Here is a 16255-nt window from a genome sequence, read left to right as displayed (position 1 = left end):
GACAAATACTGTGGGATTTCATGTACATGAAATACCCAGAATAAGCAAATACTCTAAGCGTTCGAGGAGTTTTTGCCTAAAGGGTGGGGTTTCCGTTTGGGGCGATAGAAGAGGTTTGTTAGTGTGTGCTGGTGTGTTAGCACCTTGTGCAAATGCAATTAAGAACACTAATTGAACACTCAGTGCTTAAGATGGGAAATGTTTAGTTGTATATGTGTTACCACAATAAAATATTCTTTAAAATTGTATTTAAGGAACAATCGTTAAATACTGCTTTTGGAATTGTAAATATGTAAACTAAAATAAATACAAGAGAATTAAATAACATGGTGAAAGACAAAGTTAAAATGAAAACAGAGCTGGTCATCAGGGAAGGACAGCAGAGCAGTTCCTCGGCAGGGAGCCCTTCGGGAACACGGGGAGTATGCAGTTGTCATAGGGAGTGGGGTCACAGTGGCCGTTAGATGGCCTGGGGGCAGGCACCAGCAGTCCTGCCAGCACAGGAAGGGCAGGGTGCAGAAACCTCTTAAGGAGCCAGAGAGGAAATGTTTTTGGCTTGTGAACCACATGGTCTCCATTCCCAGGTGCCTTTGTAGCGCTCAAGAGCCATAAACAAGAAAACCTTAGTTACAGAGTCAGACCGCTGGCCCGCAGGCCTGCAGGTTGTCCAGGCCTGAGTCAGGGCCCTACGCGATGTGTGCGCGGGCTGAACGCACTTCAGCAAGGGGAAGGCGCCTGAAATGGGGAAGGACTAGGCCAGGAAAACCGGGAGGGAAAGGGTAAGGCTGAGCACAAGCAGAGAGGGAGTCAACTCCAGTGTGCACGCCTAGGTGAGAATACATGTCTACAGGTGTGTGCTGCCGGGAACTTCCAGAGCAGCGGTCTGAGAGAGGAGGTCTGCGTGAGAGAGCGTGGATGAGAGGAGAGGCGAGTCTGGACGAGCGTGTCCCGGAAGAGGGAGGTCCACGGCTGGGAACGTGCGTCCAGGTCCGCGTGAGTCCCCAGCAGTAGCCTGAGTCGCCCGGAACCGGCTCTCCAACCCGGCCCAGGCCCTGGACCTCCGGTGCCCTCAGCAGCCCCCCAAGCCTGAGAAGGGCCCCTCTCCTTCCCTCATGGCCCAGCTCCCTAAACCCCAAACTGAATGAACCCCACCAACTGCAGTGGAAAAGGCTTTTGAGCCCCCTTCAGCTGCCGTGGACTAGGCCACCCTGGTAAGAAGACCCCACAACCCTCGCCCCCACCCAGACGCCCCAGTGGGACAGGCACTCCGCCCCCCGGGCACGGTTGCTGCTCCTCAGTGAAGGGAAATGACGGACTCCGAGGGGGGGTGAGGACACAGTCATCACTGACTCCTTAACGTTCCTACGGGGGCGGGGCCGTGACCAGCCAGCCTGACGTCAGGGCCGGGCCCTTCCCGGCGCTCACAGGTCAGCTCCGAGGGGGCGGCCGAGGCTGCCCACTCTGGAGAGGGGTGGCAGGAGACACGCGGTCTTTCTACCGTGAGGAATCAGAGACAGGAAGGCGCCTGGGTGGTGCGGCGGCGCGCTCCTGGTGCAGCCCGCGAGCCACGGGGGGGTGGGGGGGGCGGCGGACCATGCCCGCCTCCACGTGCAGCCGCGCCCCAGCACCTCGTCCCCCGCGCGGGCGCGCCTGCGGGCACCCTCCCGGCTCCCCTGCCGCCCGCCGACGCCGCCGGGCCCGCGGGCAGCAGGGCCGGCTCCCGGCGCAGGGCGCCCCGCAGCTGTGTCACAGTCTGGGAACCACACCCCCCGGGTGTGCGAAGCCACTGATCACCAGCGGTGGGGGCGCCTGGGGGCGACCACCGGCCCGGGGCCGTCGTGGGGGTCACGGGGGCCGGTGACCGCCGGCACCACGAGCGCACCTGTGGCCGGCCGCGCCCCGGCGCGCTGAGCCGCTGAGGCTGGAGCAAGGACCCCGCAGGGGGCAGCGCGGGCGAGCCCCCGGCTGCAGGGCCCAGAGCCCGTCCCCGGCCACCTCGCTTCGAGCGCCCGCACCTCGGTGGCGGGCTGAGGGGGATCCCTGGATCACACTGGTCGTATGCGCCCCCGAGAGCGGCAAACCAGGGACGCGCGGCGCCAGCGCGGCTCAGCCGGGGAGGCTGCCTCGAGCGGCCCCTACAGGCCGTGGCGGAGACTGGCGGCTAGCTGCCACCCCAGGCAAGGCCACCCACGCCTCGCCCGACCCGAGTGGCCCGCGCACCTCAGCGAGGCCTGTGCTGCCCCCGAGCGCCAGGCGACCAGGGCTGCCACCGCCGCCCACACAGCCTGCCTGACCTCGGGCCCAGGAAGCAAACGAGGAGCAGCGCCCTGGGGGCCGGCGGGGGCTCCTGGAGACACACGAGCCACGGGGGAGTCCGGGCGAGCCATGCCCGCGAGAATTGTCCTTTATTCCCAAAGTTGCCAAAATCATCACCAAGGATCCACCAAGGGGTGCAGGAGGGGAAAGACGAGGCTCAACACTGATTCGAGGGGGCCAGGAGTTCGGAGGGAAGGAGGTGGGGGTGGGGGACCCCCAGCTGTCCCTCCCCCTTCTAATGCCACGGGAAAGGGGTGCTCCTCTCGCCAGCACCCCCCATCCCCCATGTCCAGTTTCACTGCGGAGCTGCGGTGGGGAGGCGGGAAGAGGGCGTAGTGTGAGCGGCCCGCGGGCTGGGAGGGGAGGTCCCCGATTCACATGCACTCACAACACTGAGCTCCAGGGAGGGGGCGGGCAGCTGGGCCCCGCCCCCGCCCCGCCCCCATTACAGGAGGAAGGGGTTAGTGTTGGGGGCCGGAGGGCCGGGGGGCATCATGGGGGGCAGGCCAGGGCCCCCTCCCAGAGGAGAGGTGTAGGGCGGCGGCGCGCCCGGGCCCGGGGGCCCGGGGCTGAGACGCAGCTGGTTCAGCGTGAGCGTCGCCGGGGGCGCGGGCTGGAACGGGTTGGTGACGGAAGGGCCTGCGGGGGCGCCTGCAGGGAGGAGAGGCAGACAGACACACAGCCCCGTCAGTGGCGCCGGCACCCGCCCCCGCCCGCGCCCGGGCCCCGGGGGTGCGCTGTGGGTGCTCCCTACACCCGCGTTGCCCCCGGGGAGCTCACACTCTACTGTGCGCAGAGAAGGGTCTGCAGGGACCCGGAGGGGCACAACGACGCAGGGGCGGGGGGCAGTTAGGGAGGGGGCTGAAGGCGGAGGGAAGCGGAGGGGGCAGGTGAGGGCGCTCACCGCTCGGCAGGAAGGGGTTGGAGGCCTTGGCCGCCGGCGCCGGGGGGCCCGGCCGGCTCACCAGCGAGTCCAGGTCGACGAGGGCTGCGTTGGGCCCCAGGAAGGACTCCGGCGTCTTCCGAGTGGGGGGTGTGGGGGTGGCGGCAGGCGGGGGGCTCCCGACAGCCTCGGCTAGGGACCCGCCGACCCCACTCATGTCAAATGCCCCAGGGCTGCGGGCAGGCACCTCTCCAGCGAGCAGCTCCAGCTCCCCTGGAAGGGCGGGGAGGGTACTGGGGGGCAGTGGGGCGCCCATCGCAGGAGCAGGGGAAGCCAGGGACAGCTCAGGCCCCTGCGGCCCAGGACGCAGAGCCCGGGCGGGGCCCCGCGAGGGCACCCCCGCGCAAGGCACAGGGGGGCGGAGCCCACCGGCGCCCGGCCCTGGGCCATCCCCAAGGCCAGAGGTTCCTCGGCTGGAGCTTTTTTTTTTTTTTAAGGAAATTTAAGAATTCTATCTAATGCTGAAAAAAACACAAATCTGTGTGGAAAAAAAGCCTGAAAAAATGAAAACTAGATTGGATAGTAATCTAAACAGGTAGGGGATGTTTATGGTGCCATAATTTCTTTTCTCCCTGCATGAGACTTAATCAACTGAACTGTAATTTGTGCTTCGGTAGGTCCGCCTAATTAAAATGTGCACACACAAGGAGTGAAGCCCAATGTGGTGAAAGACTTTAGTTACTAGAAACGTGTCATCCGAGGCTTGTCAAGTGTGACAAACTTGATATACTAGAGTAAGTGCCAAGGAGAGAGGAGCCTGGGGGAGCTACTCAGAACTTTCTCTGCAATTTTTCTGTAAACCTGAAACAGCTCAAAAGATACATTTTATTATTAAAAACGTGCTCAAAAATAAAGTCCCATAAAAGACAAGTGGTGCGTGCCTCCTGATAAGATGTTCCCTGCCCAAAAACACAAGACCCCAGACCCACCCAGGTGGAGGGCCCCTGGACAGGCCACCGGCTGAACCTCGCACTCGCCCCTCGAGGGGCGACAGAGCCAGCGGTGCAGGCTGAGAGGCTCAGGCGAAGCTCAAGCACAAGGCAGAGGCTGCCCTGTTCTAGAAACACGCGCGGAAGCACTGAGGGCCTCTGAGGGGCAAGAGGGTTTGGGCAAGCGTCACAGGGCGAACACTGTGCTATTTTCTGTCTTTAACTCTAAAGTCATTTCAAAACAAAGTTAATTTTTAAGACAGTGAGGGTCTCTGGCCAGAGACGGCATTCTCTCCACTTAGCCCTGAACCCACAGCACCAGCTCCCACCCCTGCCTGGAAAGAGACTTGGACGAGGCAGTGAAGGGGCAGGCCTGCGGCCGTGGCCCCAGGGGAGGGCAGCTGCTCACCTGTGCTGCTTCCCGAGGTCGGCAGTGCTGTCCGGAGCCGGTCGAAGTCGGAAAACTCGTCGGGCTCTGGGTCGAACCCCCCGGCTGCTGGGACAGTGGAAGGCTCCCCTGAGCGGCCCTCCCAGGTGGCCCGGCCAGGCCCTGCCCGCCCGCCCGCCCCAGTACCTGCGGTGCCGTTGGTGCTGGCCTTGGCAGGAGAGCCCCCCCAGGGGTCCGAGAACGCCGGGGCTGGTGCCCAGGGATCAGAGGCCGGCGGCCTGCCGAGGGACCCCCCTCCTGCGCGAGACAGGGCGCGTCAGGGGCTGGCAGCCCGCGCCTCATCCTCCCAGGCTCCCCCACCCGGGCCACCACCGTGGGCACGGGGTGCGGGGGCTTCGCGCCTCTGCTTACCTGTGGCCACCCTGTGGGCACCGGTGTGTTCCTCTGGTGCTGGAGGCACACAGCTCCCCCTCCTGCCCCTGCCACCCCAGGCCTCGGCCTCTCGGAGGAGCCTCCACCAGCTCCTCTCCAAGCCTCCGCGGCCTACAGGCCGCACCTCGCCGGAGCCCAGGACCCGGGCAGGGCCAGCGCCTCCCACCCCAGCGGCCCCTCTGCGCCCGCCACCTGCCCTCACGGCTGCACCCAGCTCCCTGCACACCCCGCAGGCTCCAGCCCACCCCGCCCCAGCTCCCCCTCGCGGAGTGCTCCCCGTTGCCCCGAGGGCACGCGCAGCTCCTCAGCACTCACCGTCAGTGCCGCCCCACGGGTCCGGCGCAGGCCCTTCTCCAGCCGCAGGTGCAGGTGTCCCGCCCCAAGGATCAGCCGAGGGCCCGACTGGGGTGGCAGCCCTCCAGGGGTCCCCAGAGGCCGGAGTGGGGGCTGGACCCCCCCAGGGGTCAGCAGCAGGAGGGACGGGGGGCCCCCCCCAAGGGTCCGAGGCAGGGGCTGCCGTGGGGATGGCGGCAGCCATGGGGGCTGGGCCCCCCCAGGGGTCTGAGGCCGGCGGAGGGGCAGGGGCCGTGAAGACGTCAGCAAGGTCCATGAGAGACGACTGCAGGGAGAAGAGAGCGTGAGGAAGGCCGAGGGACAGGCGCCGCGGCGGAGCCCAGGGCAGGCAGCACCGGGGGCAGGGGCAGTGCCCAGGGCAGGGGTACCACCCGGGGCAGGGGTAGCGCCCGGGGCAGGGCGACACCCGGGCAGGGGTAGCACCCGGGGCAGGGGTAGCACCCGGGGCAGGGGTAGCACCCAGGGCAGGGTGGCGCCCAGGGCAGTGGCAGCACCCGGGGCAGGGCAGGGCAGCGCCCGGGGCAGTGGCAGCACCCGGGGCAGGGCAGGGCAGCGCCCGGGACAGGGGCAGCACCCAGGGCAGAGCCCAGGGCTGCACCTGCCTTCTAGTCGGCCCCTCCAGCTCCGGCCCAGGGCCTGGCCAGAGCCAGGCGAGGGGCCGAGCAGACCACAGGGACCAGCAGCAGGCAGGAGGCGAGTGGACGCACCACGGCCCCACCGCCCCTCCCCCCTGCCTCTCCTTGCCCCCCTCACCTCTTCCTTGCCCCCCGTCTCCCTCTTGCTCTCTTCAATTGCCATCTGCAGCCTCAGGTCATCGCCTCGGCGAATGCGCTCCTCCTGTGGGGTTGAGCGGGTGGTTGAGGGGAGGGAGAGGGGGCAGGTGGGGCCTGGGTTCCCCAAGCTGCCCCCTAGACTGGAAGGACCCAAGAACCCTCTCCCATCCGGACAAAGGTGAGTGAAAAATCAAAATGGGATGTGGACAACATACGGAATGGGGGGTGGGGCGCCTGGGTCAAGGGCTGGGTGGGAGGCCAGGGGGACGGAGTGAAGACACGGGGGCCGTACTGGGGGCTCCGCGCCGGAGACCCAAGTGTGTGCCGGAGCCGGACGGGGAGGGGAGATGGCGCTGCCCTTCTCGTCCTGGCTCGGCTGGGGACGCCGCCTGGGGTGGGGTTCCCTGGCCTGGGCTGGAGGCAGTGAGGCCTGGGGGCTGCCGGGGCAGGGGGCAGGGGGCAGGGCCTGCCGCCCAGAGAGCTCTCACATCTGCTCCAGGTCCTACGTTAGACCCGGGAGCATCAGGCACGAGGAGGCAGGAGCCTGAGCGGGGCCTGGGGCAGGGAGGTGGCTGACCTTATCATGCTCCTCACGGCTCAAACTAAGGGCCAGCTGAAGCTGGACGTCGTCCTCGGGGCCGCAGGACGGGGGCTGGGGGAGAGAGAGTGTGAGGGAGGGCTGGGGAGGCGGGAGAGCGGGAGACGCCGGGCGGAGCGCAGAGTCGGGAGACAGAGAGACCCGTGGTCGAGGCAGGTGCAGCCTGGGGCGGGGGAGAACAGCGGAGGGCGGCCTGAGGGTGGGAGGCGAGGGTGGCGATGGGATGGCGAGGCGGCACGCCGCGGCCCGCACCTGGTCGGCCTCCTCCTTGCTCATGGCCAGGGCCAGCTGCAGCTGCAGCTCCTCCTCCCCGCTGCTCTGCGGCCACGCCTGCTCCGCCTCGGGTGGGGGCCCTGGGCCCACGGCTGCGGAGGAGGCTGGGGCGGGAGAGAAGTGGGTAAGAGTGGGGGGTCTCCGGCGATGCCCGCAGCAAGGCATCAGACAAGCGGCTTCACAGCCAGCAGGGGCTCCGCGCTCGACGGTGGACTCGATGGCGGGCGGGCGCCCCACGGAACCCCCACCTGAAGGGGCTGCGGCAGACCTCGCACCGCCTGTTCCCGCAGGTAGAGGAGTTAATCCCCCACCACCACCTGAAAGCCAGGAGCCGCCGGGAGCCCTCTCCCCCTCCCACTCCGAGAAGCGCGGCCCAGCAGTGCCCGGCCCCCAGCGCTCCCCAGCAAGCCGCCTGGACCACTGCCGGTTTGGGGAGCCGCCAAGGGGGAAAGGATGAGACAAGCAGCAGAGCGGCTGAGGACAAGGCACACAGGACTGTCTGGAATGACAGATGGACGGGTGGACAGATGAGGAGCCAGCTGTGCCCCCATGAGGCCCCTGAAGGCGCCAGCCTGGCCTGTCAGGCCAGGGCGTGCCGGACCCACGCCGTTGCCACAGCCCCTGCCTTGCCCACGTCCCTCCCGGCAAGCCCTGAGGACAGAGGCAGAGACGGCTAGGAAATCCAAAGAACACCTCAGATCCCGCCCGCAAGCAAAGCTTGCGGGGCAACAGCGAGGCATCCACGCAGCGTCTCTGGCTAAGGCAGGCCCCAGGCGGAAACACCTGCTGTCCGGCCGGGGCGGGGAGCGGACGCCCAGCTGTCACAGCGCCTCCCCGAGGCCGCCACCCCACTTCTCGGCTCCTCTCCTGGGCAAGGCCTGGGTTGGCTGAGAGCGCCCCCCCGGAGGCCCCTCCCCACAGCGCTCCTGCCAGGCTTCTCTCAACTCCCCCAGGGCTCTGGGCCTGGGCTACCAGCCGCAGCCCCCCACCCTCGCCTCCTGCGGCAGCCTGGGCCGACGACGCCCCTCCTGCAGCCCAGGCCCACCTGCCTCCCCGACACTGCTGCGCAGACCCTGGACAGCGCAGCGACAGGGCAGCCCCACTGCCCAGCAGCCTGGGGCAGCCGGGGAGCAAGGTCCCCCGGACCTGGGCGGAGCCTCTCGCTGGCCTCGCCTGCCCCTGCTCTGCCCTGCCGCCCTCCCACAGCACCAGCCGGCCAGGGCCTCGCTGCTGCAGACCTCGACAGCCTGGGAGCCAATGGCGCCTTCTTCCGTTTCTCGCCAAGACCCCCTGCAGAAAACGCATCTCACACCGCAGCCCAGCTCCCACAGGCCACACCCTCGGCTGGCTGCGCTGCCTGTCCCCCCTCCCTCTCCACGTTCCCTCCTGCCCTGCTCGGAAGCACCAGGCCGCCCAGGGGCCTCCCACCACTGACCCCCACGCGGGTACGCAGGTACGGCTTCCTCCTCCTGCGGATGGGGGGAGAACAGCCCCTCAGGCACCGACGCACCCTGGTCACCGCGCACGCGCGCTGCGGAGCCCTCGCCTCGGCGCCCCTCTCTGCCACAACCCCATCTCTCTGCCGCAGCCCCGTCTCGTTCTCAGGGCACCCGGCTGCTGGCGCCCGAAGCAGGGCCTCTGCTCGCTCAGGCGCCCGAGGCGGCGCAAGCGGAGCCAAGCGCCCAAGCCGGGGTCCGGCTGGGGAGGAGGGGCAGGGGGCGCCGGGGAGCGCGAGGGCACAGAGCGGGAGGCAGGAGGACCGGCCTAAGGCGGGACGCCAGGGGCGCAGCGGGCTCACCGGTGGCGGTCTGCGCCAGCTTCTCCTTGGTCTTGAGGGCGTGGGCGCGCTCCTCCCGGAGGCGGTCCTCGTCGCGCAGCAGGGCCACCAGCTGCTTGGCCTTCTCCCGCACATTCACACCCTGGTCCTTGCCGTCGCGGTCCACGTACTGGAAGTCCTTGAGCGTCTGCACGGCGTACATGTTCTCCTTGCACTGCTGCGACACGCGCTCCGAGCCGGTCTTGATCAGGTACTCCATCAGCGTCATGGCCTGCGGGGACGGCGGGCAGCGCTCAGCCCCCGGGCCCTCCCGGGGCCCCCAGCCGCGCAGGCGCCTGGGCAGGGGCGAGGCGCGCCAGCCCGCGTGTCCACTGGCAGTGAGTGGAGGAATAAAGTGCGGCCCCTCCCGACAACAGGACATTAGCCGTAAAAAGGAAGGCAGTTCTGACAGACGCCGCAACACAAATGACTAGAAAACATGCTGCTCAGTGAACACTCCAGGCATAGAAAGACATGTACCATGGGACTCCACTTCTAAGAAATGTCCAGACAGCAAATCCAGGGACAGGAAGTGGCTGCAGAGATGGGGCGAGGACTGAGCATAGGCTTTGCTTTGGGGGACGTGAACATGTTCTAGATCCAGCACCGATACTTGCTGAAAACCACTGAATCGAACACTTTAAAGGGTGACTTGTGTGGTCTGTGCATTTGAAAATTGGGGAAATGGCAGCTATGGCCACTCCTGTGATACTCAGTGACACAGAAGCCTGCCCCGTTTCTTTTGAATGAAATTCTAAAGTAACAGAGAAAAAAGGGCATTTCTTAAATCCCCCTCGTGGGTAACCAGGTACACTGATGGCTTTTATGTCATTCTGTAAATCTGAAATGTATCTTTGTTTCTCCACTGTTGAACAAAACCACATGGCCCCCACAGCCCCTCCTGGCAAGAGGGTCTCTGTGGCTCGGCCCTGGAGCACAGAACAAGAAGAGGGGCCGTAGCTTGGGTGCGCGAAGCAGTCTGCAGGTGATCTGGGGTTCATGGAGCCCCAGAACCCCACCCAGGCGCCCAGCTCCAGAGCAGAGTCTGCCGTGGGGTCAGCAGCAGCCCAGGCTCTTGGTTATCTACATTGGTAAATGGACACCAGTCCTTAACTCGCCCTCCAAGCGGTTTCAGATTAGAGGAGAAAGGAGAGCAGCACACGTTTCTCCACCTTCTTAGGCCCAAGGTTGGGGACACGCAATGTCAGGCCAGGTGTGCTCCAGAGCTCAAGCCCACCACTAGCACGTCCTGCAGCGCCCAGCGGGGCCGAGTGGGACCATCAGAGACCACCCAAGTAACCGCACTGCAGGATTGTGCCGCCAAAAGAATCAGGAAAACCTCCAGGTTTCCAGAGCTTTCTGGACTTTGGAACCGCAGTCAAGATAGTGGACTGGAAATGCCCACACGTCCTCAGCAGAAGACTGCTGAAGGAAAAGGCAGCAAATTCCTGCACTGGGAAGATCACACGCAGGGCCTTAAAAAAGAAAACAGCGAGCCTCCACTACTGCGACAATACAGGCCAGCGCAGACACCACCGAGACCACGAGCCGCACGAGCCCCTCGTGTGACACTTGGACAGTGACAAGGGGACACACAGGAGAAACTGATCACACTGCATGCTTGAGATTTGTGCAGCATTTAGCCTTGATAGAAGATCAAGAACTAAAGAGCAGGCGTGCAGCTGCGAAGCCGATGTCTGCGGTCAAGGCAGCTTTTAAAGCAGCTTTTTCAGGGTGCCCTGGCACGCAGGATAAAAGAGCGCCATTTAAAACAGGGTCGGCAAACTCGCCCAGCAACGGCCCAGGCAGTAAACGCTTCCTACTCTGAGACCATCCGTCCCCACTCATGGCCCGACTCCGCCACCACAGGGAGAAAGCAGCCACTGACAGAAGGTAACGGGTGGGCGTGGCTGTGCTCCAAGAAAACCTTATTTTCCCAAATAGGCAGCAGAGCAGCATTTGTCCCACGGGGGCCTACTGTGCTGACCAGCAACACCGGCCCCCGCCTCAGCCCTTCCTTGCTGGTGCCTGCCGCCAAGGTCCTCCCACAGCCCAGAGGGGTACAGCGACCTGCCTGAGGGCACACACCAGCCCCCCCGCCCCCCGGCCCAGCCAGAGGGAGTCACCGACCGGAAACCCACTCAGAGTGCGCACCCGTTCTCTCTGGTTCTGTTTGGCACAAGGCATTTCTTCGACTGGGACGTGCATGTGGGCACACTCGTGCATGAGCAAATGAGTACAGGCTTGCCCTGCTGTACTGTGCATCAGAGAGACTGCGTTTTCTACAAACTGAAGGGTTGTGGCAACCCTGCATTGAGTCTGCCAGACCATTTTTCCACTAGTAACAGGGACTGAACCCAGGACCCTGTACATGGGAAGCAGGCACTCAACCACTGAGCTACACCGGCTCCCATCTGCAACACGTTTTAATTAGGCTATACACGTTGTTTCTTTAGACATGCTGCTACCATATGCTTAACTAGAGGACGGGGAGGTGTGCAGTGACTGCTTACTGCGAAACCCCCTTCCTCGCAGGTCTGGGACGGAACCATAGCATCTCCGAGGTGTGCCTGGACGAATTCCATGGAGGGTAACTGGACCACTTTTATCAAAGCTGCAAACGCACAAGCCCTTTCACTCCACAACCTCACTTCTAGAAAACGGCAAGTTAACGAAGGTATTTACGGCAACCTTAACTATAAGGCGAAACACTGCAAACCACTCAAAAATATTGAGAGGGAACAAGTTAAATTATAATTAACTCATACTGTAGAATACCATGCAGTTTTTAAAAAATTGTGAATTCTCTACAACTGATGGGGAACAAGGTCTAAGATTAGTCTCCTTTTCCTTTTAGTTAGACCTGAGGAAATACTTCGCATATGGTAAAACTCACTGATTTTCAAGTACATTCTGAGTTCTAACAGACACAAACAGCCCTGTAACCAATGCGACAATCATGATGCAAACGGCTGCATCGTGTGCTGCCACTCTGGGACCAAGCCTGGCCTGCACCCCTGTGGTGTCCCCCGTCCCCACCACGCCGCCCTTCCCTGCGTGTCATATAAGTGGAGGCGGCTGGCACGCAGCCTTGAGAGGCAGCCTTCTCTCCCCTGATCACACATCCTTCTAACGTGCTTTTTTAAGTGGAACGAGTGTGAAAACCAAGGTACAGAGGGCAACCTCACCTGTGCAAAGGGGAGTAGAGCACAAGGAGGCACGTGACTACTATCTGCTTGTACGCCCACGCACAGACTGTCCCCAGGGGTAGAGCAGACACTGGGGACATGGGGTGCCTCTGAAGAAAGGAGCTGGGTGGCTGGGGACACTGGTGGGTGGACACTTCCCTCTTAAACCTTCTAAATGTATGAATCTTATGAATGTTCCACTTATTCCAGAATAAGTTCAAACGAAGAAAGAAGGGAGCTTTTCTACAGAAACACGGAACACCAGCTCTTGTCAACTGGGAGGCCAGGCCCACGGGCAGCGAGTGACACAGGCACCGATGGGCAGGCCAAGCAGGCGGCCCCTGGACGGGGCAGTCCTGCCCACGGAGGAGACTGCCTGAGGCCTGACTCCAGGGGCAGGGCGGAGGCCGGGCCCCCAGGGGGGCCACTGACCTTGTAGACGTGCCTCCAGTTCTTGCCATGGTCGTTGAGCCGCTTCCAGATCATGCTCATGATCTCCGAGAAGGCGACGACGTTGTAGGTGAGGTCAGCGATCTCAGACATGAGGGAGCTGGACGGGCCCCAGGGGTCGTTGCTCGTGGCCTCGCGGACCTTGATCTCCGCCTCCGAGTAGTTGTGCACAATGTTCTTCATCTGGCGCCGCAGCGAGGAGGTCGACATGGTGGCGGGCAGCGAGCGGGGCAGGCCCCCTGGGGCGTGCCAGGCGGGGCAACTCCAGGAGGGGCAGAGGCAGGCAGGGCGGGTCACCGCATCTGAGGAGAGAGGGGGCCTCTGGAGATACAGCTGGGTGGGGAGGGGGCCGCCCGGCCTCGACCCCGCTGCCTGGGGATCAAGGACGAGGTTCTAGCTGCAGCCTATGAGGCTCTGCCTTAAAGTCAACCCCTCCATTTTCAGTTCCTCAAAACTGCCCAGCTCCTTCCTGCTTAGGGGCCTCTGCTCGGAGAGACAGAGCCTGCAGGGGCAGACTGCCGCCCACGGGGGTTTCGCACCTCAGCTTTCTCCTCTGTAGAATGGGAACCGCGTGCTAGCCGGGGCCCTGGAAGGACCTGGCAAGTGGGAGGGCTCTAGGACGCCAGCCGGGGCCACCAGACAGTTCCTCCTGCCCTGCATGCGCCTCCCTGCTTCCTCACCTGGGTAATCCCCGCTCACCCCGAGGGAGCCTCGCAAGCGTCCCCTCCCAGGTCCCACCCAGACCCCACCGCCATCACTGCCTGGGAGTCTGCCAGGAGACTGCTGCCCTCGTGACTTTATGTTTACTCGTCTGAGTCCCTGACTGAGCTGACCCATGAGTCCCACAGGGGCAGAGACCACATGCATCTGGACGCGGCTCTTCCCAACACAGAAGCCGGCCCAGAGGAGCCGTTCCCAAATGCGGAAGGAAGGGGGGGAAGGCGGGAGGCAGGAAAGCCCTCAGGAGAAGGGGGTGAAGGGCAGCAGGAAACCAAGGCAGGAGCAAGGACACCCGGGAGCAGGAGGCCAAGGAAGAGATTAGAAAGAGGGGCGGAGAGCAGGGGAGTGGCCCCAGTGGGGGTGGCTGGAGGCTCCGGAGGAGAGAGGGAAGGAACAGCACAGGCCCCAGTGCTGAGCGGGAGACCGCGCCGCCTCGGTCACTGCTGCCCGCGGGAGGACAGGGCTCTTCAGCGGCGAGCAGTCTGGGGCGCACAGAGGCTCAAGCAAGTCACACACCAGGACTCAAGACCAAGCACACTGCAGCACCAAAACTTACCCGTTTAACTTTTAAATTAACCTAAATTAAACCAACCTGCCCTGAAACGAGGGCAATGAGAGAGAACAAAGACAGGAATCAAGCAGTGAGACGAGCAAGCACTCATGCGGGGCTTCCCTTGTGCCGGGCATCTTTCTAAGTGCTCTACACACGAGCTCAACTAATCCCTGCTAGGGCTCCGTGATTCACAGCCGCCTCACAGGAAAGGAAACTGAGTCACAGAGAGGTCAACGCCCTTGCCCAGGGACACCCAACTCGCCGCCCCTCCCCAGCCAGCAGCCTGCTTCCACAGCAGGCACTGCCCAGCACAGTCCACGGCCTCTCCAACAAGCACAGGCGCACAGTGCCTGCACCCTACCACGACCTGGGTCAATATGGGGCAAAGAGAGACCAGCCGACCCCTGCCGTGAACTCGGGCCAGAGAGCCAGGTACTCAGAGATACAAACAGCTGGAGAGAGACCACCAGGGCCCAGAATAGGCCAGCCAGACACACTAAGCCTGGGAGATGAAAGGACAGACAAAGGGAATGGCAGAAAAGGGAATGAGAGGAACAAGGCGAGAAAGAGGCCGAGAGAAAGCTGGACAGAGACATGATGAAAGAGACGAAGACACAACAGGATACAAATGCTGAAACAAGGAAAGATAGGGGAAAAGGAGGCCCTGAAAAAGAAAGCCTGAGGAACCTGGACAGAGAAATAAGAGACAAGAAAAGGATATGATGGAAAGCATATGGAAAACTGGGCCCAAATCCTAGCCACACCAGCAACCAACAGAGCAACCTCCTTGAGATTCACTTTGCTCAACGAGGAAATGAAGGAAAGAAATTCCTACCGTAGGCAGGCTTGTTGATTAAATAAGATGGGTACATAAAGTGCTTGGCTCCAAGCCCCACAGAGAGTAGGCACTCAATAACATTGGTTCCTATTGTTATCAAAGAAAAGACAAAAATGTTTCCAAAAGGGCGGCATCAGAAGATGTGTTATCTCAATAGTGCATTTAAGTGTGATAGAAATTAAACACAACAAGCACATCAAAGCTGGGGTTTTATAGACGCTGCTTTGGAGGAGGTGACATTTTTCAACTTAAGTGGACTCAAAAAAAATATTAACTCAAATGCAGTACAAATGATATGGCAAAACTCACCAAGGAGCGCTCAAATGATGGGTATCAAACACTTAAGGGGCAGAATTGAAAATTCACCAGCAGTAACAGAAAACAAATCTTCTGGTAGCTACACACTTTCTAGGTACTATTCCCTTTGCTGGTGCTTTATAAAACATGCCTTGATCACTACACACAGTGACCCTATGATACAGGAACTATTAATGCCTCCATTTTAGAGACCAGAAAACTAAAAGAAGTCACCTCCCAAATATCACACAAGCACTAGGGCTTGACTGCAGAGCCGGTGGCTTTTCACTACCACACCACAGACTCTAGGGTCCCGGGGGAAGGGTAAAAGGGCAAATTCTAGACCAAACAGAGTAGTGGTGAAGGACTTTCGGGCTGGCGAACAGGGACAAAAATGAAATGTGAAGGCAGGGGAAGAGAGAGATTTACTGGAGGCAGAGAAATCTGGAGGGGAGGCCTGGAGACAGAAACCGAGAAAGAGGCACGCCAAAAGAAATGCTGATGATCAGACACCGGGATAGCACAGACAGGCAGAGGCCTGGATCAGACAGACGGGGACAGAGACACCCAGAGAAGCACAGAAGACACCAACGCCGGGGCAAGCCACTCGGAAGACGGTCACCCGCGGGAGGGTCAGGGGCGGCAAGAGGCCCCCAGGGCAGAGACAAAGACAGCCAGAGGCGGTCGGGAGCCGAGGGCAGAAACTCCCCGACCCGGGGGCTCCGGGGCCCGGCCGGATCCCGCGCGCGCCAAGGCCCAGCCCCGAGCGCCGGGCCGCCCCCGCCGGCGCCCCCCGCCGCGCTCACCTCGGCGCCCTCACGCCGGGCTCCGGGGGGTCATGGCGGTCAGCCCCCTGCCCCCGCTCAGCCTCGGAGTCGCGGGGTGCGCGCCGGGCGGCAGAGGGGCGCACGCACGCGCGGACACACGGAGGCACGGAGCGCCGCACGCCGACGGCCCCGGCGCCCCGGCGCCCGGGAAGGGCCGCGGAGAGCCGGGCGGGGGAGGGGAGCCGCCGAACCGACGGGAAGCCCCCGAAGGAGACGGGCCGGAAGCGGAAGTAACTGCACGCCCCGCCCACACGTGCGCGAGCATGCGCAGGCTGTGCTTTCTGCGCCAGGCCCGGCTGGATAGCGTCACTTCCGCCGCGCCGGACTCCCACGCCCCCGCCACCAGGTGCGGCTTATCTTACTTCAGCCCGCTCCGCCCCTCGGCCACTAGGGCCTCGCCCCGCCAGCCCACGGTACCGCTAGAAATGACCCTTTCTACTGGCCAGGACGGCCGCATGCCCGCTGCTCTGCGGGGCCTCACGGCAAGCTGGCAGGGTCTGCCCCTCGGGGAGCACAAGGGTACCCTCGGCCAGTTCCAGGGCCTGGAGGCCTGACCCCAA

General features: G+C 62.9%; 1 protein-coding gene across 4 annotated transcripts; it reads right to left on the bottom strand.

Moving 5' to 3' along the window:
• Positions 1-2370: 2370 nt before the first annotated feature.
• Positions 2371-15927, bottom strand: EPN1 (epsin 1). Of its 4 annotated transcripts, none has more exons than XM_058280863.2 (11): positions 15675-15927; positions 12443-12762; positions 8805-9054; positions 6986-7110; positions 6713-6787; positions 6116-6199; positions 5324-5627; positions 4763-4873; positions 4598-4681; positions 3221-3472; positions 2371-2967 (listed from the first exon to the last, which is right to left on the bottom strand). In XM_058280863.2, the coding sequence occupies exons 2-11, from the start codon at positions 12668-12670 to the stop codon at positions 2762-2764; spliced, it is 1719 nt and encodes a 572-aa protein (XP_058136846.1). In that variant the 5' UTR covers positions 12671-12762; positions 15675-15927; the 3' UTR covers positions 2371-2761. The 4 variants fall into 4 exon arrangements, with proteins under 4 accessions (XP_058136846.1, XP_058136847.1, XP_058136848.1 ...); XM_058280862.2 differs by having other exon boundaries at positions 2621-2967; positions 4598-4684; positions 15675-15805; XM_058280864.2 differs by lacking the exon at positions 6713-6787 and having other exon boundaries at positions 4598-4684; positions 15675-15921.
• Positions 15928-16255: the final 328 nt, after the last annotated feature.

The sequence above is a fragment of the Dasypus novemcinctus genome, chromosome 18 (genome assembly GCF_030445035.2).
Source record: "Dasypus novemcinctus isolate mDasNov1 chromosome 18, mDasNov1.1.hap2, whole genome shotgun sequence".
In the NCBI taxonomy this organism is placed as follows: Eukaryota; Metazoa; Chordata; class Mammalia; order Cingulata; family Dasypodidae; genus Dasypus; species Dasypus novemcinctus.
Note: the sequence above shows the minus strand (reverse complement) of the source record. Positions and strands in the feature narration are given on the sequence as shown.

Excerpts from the sequence above, each read along its gene's own strand:
- EPN1 (XM_058280862.2), bottom strand. The coding sequence starts at position 12,670 with ATGTCGACCTCCTCGCTGCGGCGCCAGATGAAGAACATTGTGCACAAC. Across the intron at positions 6,788-6,985 it reads GCAAGGAGGAGGCCGACCAG|CCCCCGTCCTGCGGCCCCGA; the intron begins GTGCGGGCCGCG and ends TCTCTCCCCCAG. Across the intron at positions 6,200-6,712 it reads GCCGTGAGGAGCATGATAAG|GAGGAGCGCATTCGCCGAGG; the intron begins GTCAGCCACCTC and ends TCAACCCCACAG.